We start from the raw sequence: 13,466 nt of genomic DNA, 5'->3' as shown, positions 1-13,466 counted from the left end.
AAACTTCCAAAATGAAAAATAGTGAGATGCTTGAGGGCTTCTGTGGGGACAATGAAATATTTACTGAATATATGCAGGGCCTCTTGTAAATAAGTAGATCTTAGTTTATAGCATTTCACGTTTCCTTGGCTGGGGTGGCAAGAGCACTCTGGGCACGCTGCGAGTCCACAGGACTGCGTTCTTCCTGGCATAGTGCTTTCTCACCCCTAGGGACAACATAACCCTTAGACACAGGCAGGAGGGCCCCTGCCCTAACCATCCTCCTCCATCCCACCCTCTCCCCATGGTGAGGTACCCAAGATCCAGGAATTCCTTACTCAAACTGCTTCGAGGGCCTGTGTTGGACTCTTCCCTGAGCCATTCTCCCAAAGACAGACCATGGTGCCAGAGCCTGGAAGTTTGGACTGGGGCATCCATTCCTGTGTATGTGAGGTTCCTCCTAGTGGAAGATGAAGCTGGGGGTGGGGAGAGAAGGCCATGGGCTGGCTGAAAACTCCAAAATCAAATCTGGTCATTAAGAAGGTGTATTTATCAAGGTAGGTGGATGGGAACATACTTTATTTAACAATTTGTTAATTATTTAGATATATGGTATGAAGGCCTGCATTTGTACTCTTGTCCTAAATCCCACACATATTAGGCACAGGCCTGTTTTTTATACAATGATTTTTGAGTCCCGAAGAACCAGATATCAAGTACAGTTTCAGGCTAGAATTGGTTGATGGGCTGGGAACTTTGTTGAAGCAGCAGCCAGGATAAAGTCCACTCGCTATTTGGGAGAAAAAGGAATGTGGATATGGGAAGTATCTTTTTACACCAAAACACTGGAATTGATGCCTCTGTCCCCTGCCAGGTGGAAGGGGAGAACTGGGCCCACGATTTAAACCAAAAAGTAATGGGGAAAGACCTCAGATATTTGGTATTATTTCTTTACGTTGACCCAAACCAAATAAACAAAGTAAACAGTTGAACCATACAAGTGGGAGGACTTAGAATGTTGCATTGTCATTTTCACTTCCAGGTTTTTGTTCTTTTATTAGTAAAATCAAAGGATGATATTGATTGGGAATTTTCAATTCTAGCACACTAGTAGTTTTCATTCATTTTAATCCTATAATCCCATTCTAGACCTGAAGTTGTATTTACTGTTTGCATTTTAATCAGCACAGTCCCAACTGATTTACATCCTATACACCTTTAACATAACCTTGATGAGAGGAAAATATGAAAAGAAGGGCTAAAATAGAAGTGTCTATAAAGAATTACTCGAATATATCTGTTCAATGTCCTAAAGCACACTCAGTAGCTTTCATCATATTGCTAAATCACATTACGGTATAGATTTTAAGGGAAAAAAACCTGACTTAGGGACAAGCATGATTTGTTTTCTTAATTGACGGATAAACTCATAATATGCTGAGAAAAAATCATTATGCGATACACTACATTATGAAGATAACGTATTAAAGCGCTCTCAGAATATCAGAGGGTAGCTACAAACACAACACAGCTCTTGCCTTCAGTTTTTAAAAATGCTTCATTCTGAATTTGTTCTAAGAACTGAGATGCAAAAATAGCAACCATAAGCCCTAAAGTTGAATTTCTCCTCTTTTTGGTACCTTAAAACGTTCAAATAGTGTTTTAACATCAATACATGGAAGAATACGATGAAAAATATTACCATCACACTTGGCAGAAAACAGCACATCTTTCTACTTACTACGTACTGCAGCCAGCAATACTTCAGCCTTCCAGACAGAATATAATTAGAAATGCAAGTACTGTGCAATGCCCATTATCGCTAAGAAATAGAGAAAAGTTCTGTTTTCGTATGAACACAATTGAATGGTCACTGACCCATGATTCTTAATTGAGCAAAGTGTGAACATGTATTTTGAATTTCTTTAACTGTTTTTTCCCCCTAGTTACAGAATGCTCCACTCAAGTGATGGCAGGAAAAGTACAAAGTCAACAGTTTACAAAGGGGCTTTAAAACTACCTACTTTATTCCTAACTTCTCTAAAAGTAAACACTGCAAAATGTTAATAAATCGCAATCACGAAGCACTGTAAAGTGACCACTTGTAATTTATTTTGCTCTACTGTGCAATCTGTTGGGATATGTTGCAAATTGTGCCTAGTCTGATTCCAAAATCTGAACCCGTGATTATTTTTTTAATTAAAAAATTCATTTCTAGAAAATCTTCTGAATATAAGTGGCTTAAAAAATTCATTTCTAGAAATTCTTCTGAATTTAAGTGGTTTAATCCATCCTAAATCTGATAAGTGAATAAGAAGAGGGATGGGAACTCGGCAATCAAACACAGGCGCCTTACTTTAATGTCCTTCTTTGTAAGTAAAGCCTTGAATGGAATTTGCCCATCACAGCATATACCCAGGAGTATTTGTTACTATGAGGGAGATCACAGTCATTGAGATTAGTGGTAACCTTTTGATTTTAGCCCAGCGAAGGGTGAAATATATTAATATTAAAAATGCAGAAGCAGAAAAAAAATTTTTGTGATGTGCTATCATGTATCCATACGTTATATCTACCAAAAGGATTTTTCAGCTTATCCAATATAGATAATTTCCCTAAAACACTAATATAACTTAAGAGAGGACTTCATGGCATAGCAAATAGAAGTTAGGAAATGAAAGCATCTTTGGGAGCATCACCCTTGTCTTAAATCAATGAACTATGTCTTTTAAAAAAAATGCCATCCAATTTTTTTTCATAATGGCAAACATCAACACAGCAAAACAGGATGCAATTTTTCTAAATAAATAAATCAATGATGTGTCAAAAATTAACAGATGAGTTAATATACTCGGTGCTATCAAAACCAGATGGTGCTTCCTAATATTCATCCTGCTCAGTCAATCCCTGAATATTTTCTGGACCATCGGTATATAAAATAGGATGCTGCTATTTGTGATGGCAAACAAAAGCAATCATGCCTGCCAAGCACATACTATAACAGGCAGCATTTCAGCTCTGCTAGACAGAAAGTAATTAGAATGCTTTTAATGTCCAAAAGAATGATGCTGATAGGCTGCCACAGATGTGTAGATTTATGAATATTTATATGGTGGTTTATAGCTGACACTTTTATCAGTTGAAGAAGATAAAATATCTGCCTGACTCAAAAGCTTGACAGTCAGGTTAATAAAATCTCATTAAAGAGAATGACCTATGCAATTATATAGGATTTATTGTAATTCATTTTTGATTGTACTCTGCTTAAAGATGCAATTTCCCATTTCCTGATGCCAAATTTAGGCTGCATATCAAGATCTACGTGGATTTTAACTCTAAGCCTCCCACAGAGGAAAAATATGCTTTTAAAACCATGGTATATTACCCCTTTTAAGGAAAATTATACTCTTCATGAGATTTTATAAGAATGCTGAAAAATCTATTTTTAATCACACATTTCTCCTCTCAATGGCTTATGGCTCTTAATGGCAAATAAGATTCATTTCAACCTTTTCATCTTTTCACTGCATTTACTCTTGACGCTCAGTTATAGCTCTTCTATCCTTGACTCGATTCATCACATGGATGTGTTGACTATTTTCCGTTTACTAGGTAGCTGGAGTAGCTGCAATAACACTTTCGTGAGGGTGCAACAAGCAACTGTCCCCCTCCCCAGCCCCCTCCCCAATATGCTGAAATGGTGTCTGTCTGGGCACACATGCTCATTGGTTCAAAGTGGAACCACTAGTTCCTCAAAGAGCCAATCAGCTCTTCAGGTGACTGTCCCTCTGATGGCCACTCACATCTCTGTGCCCGTTAAGAGACGGCTTTGTCCATCAATGATTCATATTATGACCACAATTCATGATGTCTAATACTACGGCTTTTTTTTCTTTTCTTTTTTGCTGCCAGACCATTTTCCTCACTGCATGGAAGAAACCTACCAACCAATTCCTGTCTTTCCAACAAGCACATGGCATCCTGCCCTTGGTGCTATCAAGCTTACCTCTCTATGACCTTAAAGAAAAAAAGAAAAGCAGCAGCCACAGCAGCCTTGAGAATAAAAGGAAATAAAAAATAGAGGGAGTTTGAGGGGGCATCAAATAAAGCCCCTTTCACTCTTTTAGATGCAGTGATGTTGTGATTTCCACCTGGGGACAGAGACGAAATTAACTAGGACGAAACACTGAAAGAGAACATTTACAACAAGGTGAAAAGGAAAACCACACAAACTCCTTGTGGACGAAAGACAGCAAGGACACCGTCAGAGTAGGAGGGAGCACGGAAAGGACAGCAAGTGGCTGGTGTAGAAAAAAGAAACAATGCAGGAAAAAGAGCAGGAAAAAGCAAGGTTAAAACTATGAATGAAAATGGAAAGGAGGGGGCAGATTTATAGTGTATAAAAGGAAGTAAAAGATTGAAAGACAGTCAGCAAAGACTGAAAGCAGAAAGCAAGATGAGATTAAAGACTCAACAGGCAGATTAAAAGGTGGGGGAACCTCCAGTGAACATGGTGGAACTAAAGTTATGCAAAGGGGTAGGCAAAACATAGAAAATGGGAAAAAGACCCAAACTGGGGAGAAACAACATATAAAACAAAGATAAAGCAGAACAAGGCAATAAACATGGGCATGAATTAGAAGAAAATAAGACTCCAAATCCAGAGAGAAAAGAACACAAACCTTACTAAGAAGGGGAGAACACAGAAGAAAAATAACGGACAAAAGGGAAATGGGTGAGTAACCTAACAATGAATATAAAAACACAACAGAATATCGGGTCAAGAGCAACTGAAAAAAAAAACCAAAAACCCAAAAACCAAAAACCAACAAACCACCCCACAAACAATAAGAACACCTACATAAGAACCCAACTCAAAGCCGTCAAACGTCTCCAAATCAGTGAGAGATGTGACAGAACAAGTCTTCACTATTACCTGTAATTAGATTTTCTTTCTTAAAACCAATCCTTCATGCGTCAAAATACTGACAAACAACGTAACGTTAGCACAGGCCTCTATAACTCATTTAGAGACAATGCTCATATTTTCATTGGGACAAAAGCCTTGGATCCATGGATGCGCAGAATTGGGGGGGGGGGGCTCTAAAATGCCATGAAAGGCCTCAGCAGGAACTTTTAGTTCTCAGGAGCGAGATAAACGCGGCTCCGCGCCCCGAGGGAGCGCAGAGTGCCCCCGGGCGCAGGCCCCAGGCTGTGGCCTTTCTACCAGCCCACCTCCCGAAGGAGAGCGGGCTTTTCCCAGGGGACCTCCTGCAGGCTCCCAGTGGAGAGGAGCCTCGTTCCCTGGGGTGGGCGCTCCCCACCAGGCCTTTCTTCAGGGCTGGGGCTCAGATGCTCGCAGCCCCATCCCTCTGCGCGGGGGGCGTGGGCGGCGGGCCCGGAGCGCCCGGGGGAGGGGTGTCCCTGGGCTGGGGGAGGGGGCGGGACGTCCCCCTCCCTAAAGTCCGCCGCAGGGCCGAGCGCCAGGTCCACCTGGCGGGCTGGTGCAGAGGACCCCGCTCTCTTACACCCCCGGGCCGGGACTCTGGGGTCGGTGGGGAAAGAGGGCCAGAGAGAGCAGAGACAGCGCGCGCACGAGAAACACGAGCACACAGAAAAAGAGCGAGCCCAAGAGCCAGCCGATTGGACCGCGACAGAGTCAGAGTGCCTCAAATAGGTGGTGAAAAAGAGGACCGGAAGGTAAGGAGGGAGACAGAGAAGGAAAAACAAGCGGAGAAGAAAGAGAGATAAAGGAAAAGTGGAAGGAAAAAGTGCAGCAGCCCAGGGTAAAGGGAGGGCGTCCCCGAGCGCCGCCAAAGCAGCGCCAGCCTCTCCCCGTGCGGCCGTGGCCGCCACCCTGGGGTGTCCGGCGCGCAACCTCGGCGCCGAGGCTGCCTCCCCGACCCCCCGTCCGAAGGACCCCGGCCGCCGACCGCCACCGCCCCGCTTCCTGGGCGCCGAGCTGGATCCGAGCGCGGAGCCACCTGTTAGGAGGCGCGCTCGCCGTCGGAAGCTCCGCACGCGGCGGCGGCGGCGGCGGCGGCGGCGGCGGGGAATCCTCTAGAAGTTGCTGCCGGTGCGTGGAGGCCTCAGGGTTGCGCTCCGACGCCCTGACTCTCTCTCAGCCCGTACCGCGCCGACCCCTCTCCCCCCGCGCCCCTCCCGCCAGGCCCGGCGCGCGAAAGGGGGTCCGCCATGCCCAGCTTCTGGTTCCCGGGGCCCCCACCCCTCCCCGCGGCCGGGCGGGAAGGAAAGTTGCGCCCAGGAGTTGGTACCTGCACTGAGCTCCAGGCTGGCGCCGTCGCTGCCTGCGCTGCTGCTGCCCGTTGCGGCCGCCGGGCCCGGGCCATACCTGACGACGGCGGCGAAGGACGAGGATGAGGAGGCGGCGGGGGACGCCGGCGGCGGCGCCGGAGTCCTCAGGTGGCCCTGGGACGCGGCGGGCGTGCAGGATGGAGACGACGATGAGGCGGCGGCGGCGGCCCGGCCGGGCCCGGGGGTGTAGGAGCTCTGCGCCTGGAACTGCTGCTGCGGCGGCGGCGGCGGCGGCGGCGGCGGCGGCTCGCTGCTGCTGATGGAGACGGCGGCGTGCGGCGCGAAGGGCGGCGGGGGCGGCGGGGGCGGCGGCGGCGGCCGGACGTGCGGCAGCTCCACCAGGGTGGGTCTGTCGTAGCGCTTGGCCAGCGCCGGTCTCTTGCTGGGGAACGTCTTGAGGACGCTGTAGGGGCTGCGCTGCTTGTAGATTTTGGGGACGCTGGGCCCCTCCTCCGCCGGCTGCATCTCCTCCTCCATCCTGCGCCTCGGGGCCGGTCCCCGGTCGCACGCCCCCTCCCCGCCGGGCGCCGGCCTCCGAGGGTGCCTCCGCCTCCCGCCCGCGGGCTCTGCCCGAGTGCGCGCGTGTGGGAGGGTGTGTGCCTGTGCCTGGGCCGCCGCCGCCGCCGCCACTGCCGCCTGTCGCTGAGGCTGGCATCGCTGAGCCCCCGCGCGGGGGGCTGCCGCCCGAGCGCTGATTGACAGGCCGCCTCGCCAATGCCTGGAGGGAGAAAGGAGGTAAAGAGCAAGTGTTTAGGGTAATATCTGCTAATGATAATGGGGGCGGGGCCTGGCGCCGCCGCCGCCGCCGCCCGTGGGGTCCGCGCGCCGGGTGTGCGCCTCCGACGGGGGGAGGGAAGGGAAAAGCCGGATCCCGAGGGCGCGCGGATAAACAGGGCGAGGTCCCGGCCAGCGCGAGACTTTGGAGCCCCAGGTGCGGACTTGAAGCCTTTGCCGTTGCAGGCGGGGTTCAGCTTCGGAAATGAGCTCCTGGCGCCCCCTACGTGACCCTAAACTCTCGGGGTTGCACAGAGGGGCTGGTAGTAGCTGGGGCGGGGCGTGCGTGCCTTGGGAAGGTATTGCAGCCAGTTCTGCCCCTCGGGAATTGCTCCCCCAACCTTTGGAAAAGAACACCTTGCAGGTCTTGACCTAGGGTCGCTGCGCGTTGTTTGCGCGTCTCGGGGTCCGCCCACACGCAGCATGTGACCTTTGAGCTCTTGTAGATCCCACGAGCGTACGGGCTCTCGGACTTTCACATTATTTTATTAATTTCCCGTAGGGGCCCCGAGAATGTAGCAGAATCATTTACCCCATTCTACAGATGAGTAGACAGAGGCTCCGCGAGGTAATTGCCCAAAGCCAGACACTCGGGAGTGTGTGGCAGAGTGTAGACATGCATCCAGATCATTTGAATTCGTATCCTCATAGCACGTAGACTCTGTGCAATTGAGGGAAAAAATCTGACCTGATACCTCCCTTTGGGATGGTGATTAAATACTTTCAACAGTGTCATTTGATATATACGTAAATGTGAGAACCAAGGTGGCCCGATTGCTCGTTCCCTGTAGAACCCAGCGAGCTTCTCACTGCATCTGGGGCCACCAGGACGGTGTTTCTGGAGGACACACAATTCCAGTAATTGTTTGAATGAGAGAAGAGCTTCTGTGGTTTGGAGGAGGATCCCCATGGAGTAGAGATGTCTTCAAATCTAGGAGTGCCCTGGCTTCTCCCAGAGGCTCCTTGGAGTAAATCATCCTTCTCCTAGGCCGACGCCGATGCCAGCGTACTCCCTCCCAGGATTGGTTTCCAGCCTGTCAGTCTTCATTCCCCAGGTTAGGAATCTGGGTGCATCTCCTCCTTAATGTATGAGTCTCCTCTCACCACTCTGAAGTTACATTCCTTTTTGAGTTTTTCTTTCAGTCTTGGGAAAGTGACCCATTTGGGGGTTCGGGTCCTTTGCTTCTTATTTCCCATATCTCCCTTACCTTGGAATCCTCTCTCTGCTGGTTCAGCTTCTGTGTTCTTCCACCCCGGATAGTCTCTCTCTCTCCTTCAGCTTCCTCAGATCATGCTGTGGGTACCCCCCTTCCATTTATTAGAGATGAAATAAATAATGCCATAAATAAAAGTATTTGGGAGTCCAGGAACTGTCAGAGCTGATTAGGGCATAGAGGACATTTTCTTTCTCATTATGCAAAAGCATTTCATGGGGAAATAAAAGAGGTTTCATTGTAACTCATGCATGTCATATTTCAAGGAATTCAAGGTATTAATCATATTTAACATTATTTGCAACGTTTCTCCCTGGCTTCTGAAAACTGCTAAATGAGGACACGTGGGTCACTAGGAAACAGGGAGACAAGTATGAGAGGGACAGTTACGAAATAATGAAATGCTGGTAAAAGACAAGGTGAGGGATTGAGATGCCAGAGAGATGTTTCTTAGGCACATAAGTGAGAAATGGGGGAGCTTCTTCTGAGACATGAGACAGCTGAAATTGAATGATATACTGGAGGAAATAAATGATAACAAACCTCCCCACACTTTCCTTTCGGTAAAGCAGTTCTGAATTTTGCATTGAAATGTTTCCCTCCCACTTTACTCCCAAATAATTTGCCATTAATTCTTGGCGTTTGAAAAGAAATTGGGGTGGGGGCAGTGTTTGTGTGGGGTGGTTTAGAGGGGAGAAATTCTTGAGTCCTTCTACTGAAGAAGTAATTTCCTATGCCTGAGAGCTTTCTCTTTTTGGTTATGTATTTTTAGTTTGTATCATCCTCACCACTTAAACACCTTAAGAGACTGGGAACAGTACTTTTGTTGTTGTATTTTACCAACTAAAAGGACCTGTCATCCTATACATCAAAAAGTAGTCATTTCTATAAAACTGAATGTTAAAATTAGTGGTATAGCTTTAAAGGAAAAGGTGGGGGGAGGGCTCCTAGTAGAAAAAATATTAGAAATTTAGAAACAGTCAACTTACAGATCCTCATGCTAACAGTCACCTACGTCTGGGTCCATAGAAAAATGAAGTGCTTAATAATCACTCTTGAGAAGATAAAATGGGCATTTATTCCAAGTGTGGAGTTGGACTCAATTTTAAACTTGTAACTGACCACTAATCCCTGCCTGGGATTGTACTTAGTTGAGTATTGTACATAAATGTAATGTATTGAAGTGTTTATAAAATCACTGGTAGCACTTTGTAAGCATCTTTCTCTAAGTTATAGTCTACATTATCAGATGGTGACTTTGCTGATATCTTCTCTTTAGGGTCTCATGGGGGCTGATAGGATGGTAATTACACCCATGCTTTAAATCTCCTTAGATATTTACTCTTATCTCAAAAAAGAAAAAAACGGTAGTGAACTTTTTAAAGCCAAGTTGGCTATTTATGGACAGGGTGATTTTTGATTGGCAGCATTCAATTCCTTGAGCCATCCAGAATATAGCTTTTAAATAATAAGTCAGCTGTGGGAAATGCTTTTTATTGCACCAATTTCAATGATATTTAATGAGCTTCTGATTGACTGTTTGATCTCCCAATGTTTTGTGCTACTTTTAATTCATTTCGTATAATAGAAAAAAAAGTAATTGGAATAAAATTTTGTGACAAGATAATGACCTTCCACTTTGAAATTAAATGTCTGATTAGCTTCAACATTTTAATGCTGAGATGATGTTGCGGCAGGAACAGGAGTGTGCGTACCATCATTTGGTGGGAAAGAGCTGAGGAATACTCCTTTGCTTTTCCCACTGCATGGCAGAGAGGGTGGAGTGGCCTCAGAATCATAGACTCGTGGCACTAGAAGAGTCCTTCATGATCTTTTATTCTTGTGACTGATCCTATGCCTATAGCTTTTCTATGACATTGCTTAGTGGTTGTACAAACCATACCTAAATACTTCGGTCCTGGGGATCTCACCACTTCCGGAAGCATCATTCACCCAAGGATTTGTTGGTTGGTTGGTTGTTTTTTTTTAAGTAAGCTTTATGCCCAATGTGGGGCTTGAACTCATGACCCCAAGATGGCATGCTCTACCAACTGAGCCGGCCAGATACCGCTCTCCCAAGGATTTATTCAACAAATATCTATTGAGTGCCTACTATGTGCTAGGTACCTTTCTAAGCATTGGAGGATATAATGGAAGCAGATGCCAAGATCCTACTATTATAGAATTGGGTTGGGCAGGTAATAAATAAGCTGGAAACTAACCAAACAATATATTATATTCGCATAATATAATATGTAAATACATTGCATACTTATATAGTTAATATTATACTAATAAAGTAAATATATAAAACATATGTAATACATAATACTATTATTGATCATATTTCTGATAGAAATAACTATGATGAAAAAAATAGGATGGGGATGTTACTTTTGATAAATGGTTTGAGACGACCTCTCTGAGGTGGACCAGTTGAGCTGGGAGTTTACTGGTGAAAAAGAGCCATCCGTGAGAAGAGCACTCAAGGCTGAGGGACAACAAGTGCAGGAGCCAGCAGGTGGGAACACGTTGGATGTTCTCAGGGAGCTGAAGCAAGGGCAAGAAGCCAGAGTGTCCGGGCAAGGGGCAGGGTGAGGAGATGAGGCCCTGGGGTGGGCTGGGCCCAGCGTGTGCTGTGTTATGTGTACCTTGGGAAATGTCTGGCATTCATTTGAAATGCCACAGGAAGCTTGGAGGTGGTGAAGCTCGGGAGTGACGCAACCTGATTGATGCTCTTAAAAGATAATTTTCAGAAAAGGTAAAATTATGACTCTCATATGTACACACAAAAAATGAACAGATGTTAACGATTTTATTTAACTTGTTTGATGCCCTCATAGTATTCAAAGGAAAAGTCAAAAAAGCACAAATTGATATGGAATAGAGGAATGTTGAATTGAAAGTGCAAATGGTTTTTCCATGGACAAACTGGTTTTTTCCATGGGGAGGTACAGGTGAGGGAGGAAGGGAGCCTTTACTGGACAGGACAGTTTGCATGTCTGTCAGTTATCTACACTTTCAAAGTTGTAAAAATCATTCAAAGACAATGAAAGAATAGAATCAGATAACTTGGAAGGGTGTGCTATATGGAGACAATGCATAATTTTCCACCAAAAGACAATTCCTTTTCTACAATGCTTTTTTAAGAAAAAACTTTGTTTTCTATAATTGCAGATTTGCAGGACATTGCAAAGATCGTACAGAAAGGTCCTGGGTAGCCTTCATTTCTTCCAATGGGTACATTTTATGTAACTGTAGTTACAGAAATGGGATCATGCAATATGTGATTTTTTGAGATTTTCCACTTAGTTTAGTGCCCTTGAGATCTCTCCATGTTGTGTGTATCAATAGTTTGTTCCTTTTTATTGCTGAGTTGTATTTCATACTATGGACGTCCCACAGTTTGTTTAACCATTCACTGATGGTAGGACATTCTGCTTGTTTTCAGTTTGGGACTATTACAGACAAGGCTGCTCTGAAAAGTCATGTACAGGTGTTTGTGTGGATGTAAATTTTATTTTGGGAGGAGTAAATGTCCAGGAGTGGATTGCTGGGTCACTATACGATGTTTTAAAAGATTTATTCTGCATTGTGGACAATGGACTATGGAGAATCAGATTGGCAGCAGGAAGACAATCTATTTTCCAAACAGTGACTGAGTGACCCTTTTAAAATATAATCATGTCTCTCCACTGCCCTTTATTGTCTTTCTCCTCCATAGGGTAAAATCCAGATTTTATTTTTAATTTATATTTAAATTATATTTAATTGTCTACTTAAGGCCCCTCATGATCTATAACCACTCCCTGCCTGTTGGACCTCATTCCTTCTACTCTCCCCCTCCCTCACTCTACTCCAGCCTCACTGGTCTTGAAGAGGCCCTAATGTCCTGCCTCCAGATTCTTACTGTCCTTCTTTCTTCTGCTTCAAGTGTTCTTTCCCCGCATGTCTGCATCATTCCCTACCTTATCTCCTTCCAGTCTTAGCTCTGGCCTCTCTTTTTCAGTGAGGGCCTCACTGATCACTCTCTTTCTATCGCAATCCAGGCCTCCTCCACGCTCCACATCTCCTTTCCCACTCGTACCTAGCACCATCTGTCATGTCGTATATCGTACTTATATGTTGTTTGTTTCCCGTGTCCTGAAGGGGGACTCCTTTGGGGGGGGGGAGATTTTTGTCCGTTCTGCTCCCTGCCGAGTCCTCAACATCTAGAACTGTGCCTAGCACAGAACAGAGGCTTGATGAACATCTGCTTAGTGCACAGATGACTTTAGGAGGCTCTGGTAGTAGTTTAGATGGGAGCTGAGATGAGTGGGGCTGGTGCAGTGGCAGTGAGGTTGGAAGAAATTTAGACACGTGCAGAACATATTCAGGAAGGGGCCCATTCCGTTTTATATATCTCTGAATGGCGGAAAGGTGTTCTTTACTTTGAACCCAAATTTGCTTCTTCCAGCTGCTGGCCCTTGAGCTATTCAGAGGAAGTTTAATCCCCTCCCTTTCCTTCCTGTGACAGCTTCTAAGACCTTTTTAGAGTGGACACATCGTTTTAAAGACTAGAAAAGAACAGTCATCTTTGATTTAATTAATATTTTTCTCACCAGTAGGATTCCATATATTTATTAGAACTCTTTTAGTAGCCAGTGACAGAAACACAATGCAAATGGAGTAGGGATTAAGATGCTTTAGGTTCTCATGATCTTGAAGACTGGAGGAATATCCGGTATAGAGCAGGCATGGATGCTCCTATGGTGTTATTAGGAATCTACCTCTCTCCATTTCTCGCCTCTGATTTTCCTTGTGTTTTTTTGTTCTCTGGCAGGCTCTTCCTTTGTAGTGTTCACCTGGCCATCAGCAGTTGTCACCTGTGTGGAAAGAGAGCACCACATTCCCATCGGCTCCAGCAAAAGTACCATCATTGTCTATTTGGGTCATTGTCTATTTGGCCATCATTGTCTATTTGGGTCAGGATAATGGGTTAGTTCATTTGTTCATTGACCCTTCCACTGTTAAGAGATGTTGGGCCTATTTCTCTTAAAGTGAAGGGAACTGAAGAACAAGGAATTGACGAAATTTCCCCAAAGTCACAAAGCAAATCACTGGAGGATTTAACTCAAGTCAAGGTTCTTCTGTTGAATAGAAGTAGCAAATATACCTTGTCAAGCTTAGTAAATTTAATCTTTT

The 13,466-nt window shown here is 45.4% G+C and overlaps 1 protein-coding gene across 1 annotated transcript in view; it reads right to left on the bottom strand.

Moving 5' to 3' along the window:
- BEND4 (BEN domain containing 4) overlaps window positions 1-6,771 on the bottom strand; it is a 28,795-nt gene extending 22,024 nt beyond the window's left edge. The window contains exon 1 of the mRNA XM_028088657.2: window positions 6,255-6,771. Coding sequence (XP_027944458.2) covers window positions 6,255-6,771 — 517 coding nt within the window. The remainder of the gene's footprint in view (window positions 1-6,254) is intronic.
- Window positions 6,772-13,466: the final 6,695 nt, after the last annotated feature.

The sequence above is a fragment of the Eumetopias jubatus genome, unplaced genomic scaffold (assembly GCF_037043125.1).
Source record: "Eumetopias jubatus isolate StellerSeaLion01/CBP00866 unplaced genomic scaffold, mEumJub1_p1.0 scaffold_2, whole genome shotgun sequence".
Taxonomy (NCBI): domain Eukaryota; kingdom Metazoa; phylum Chordata; class Mammalia; order Carnivora; family Otariidae; genus Eumetopias; species Eumetopias jubatus.
This window is presented reverse-complemented; position numbering and strand designations above follow the sequence as displayed.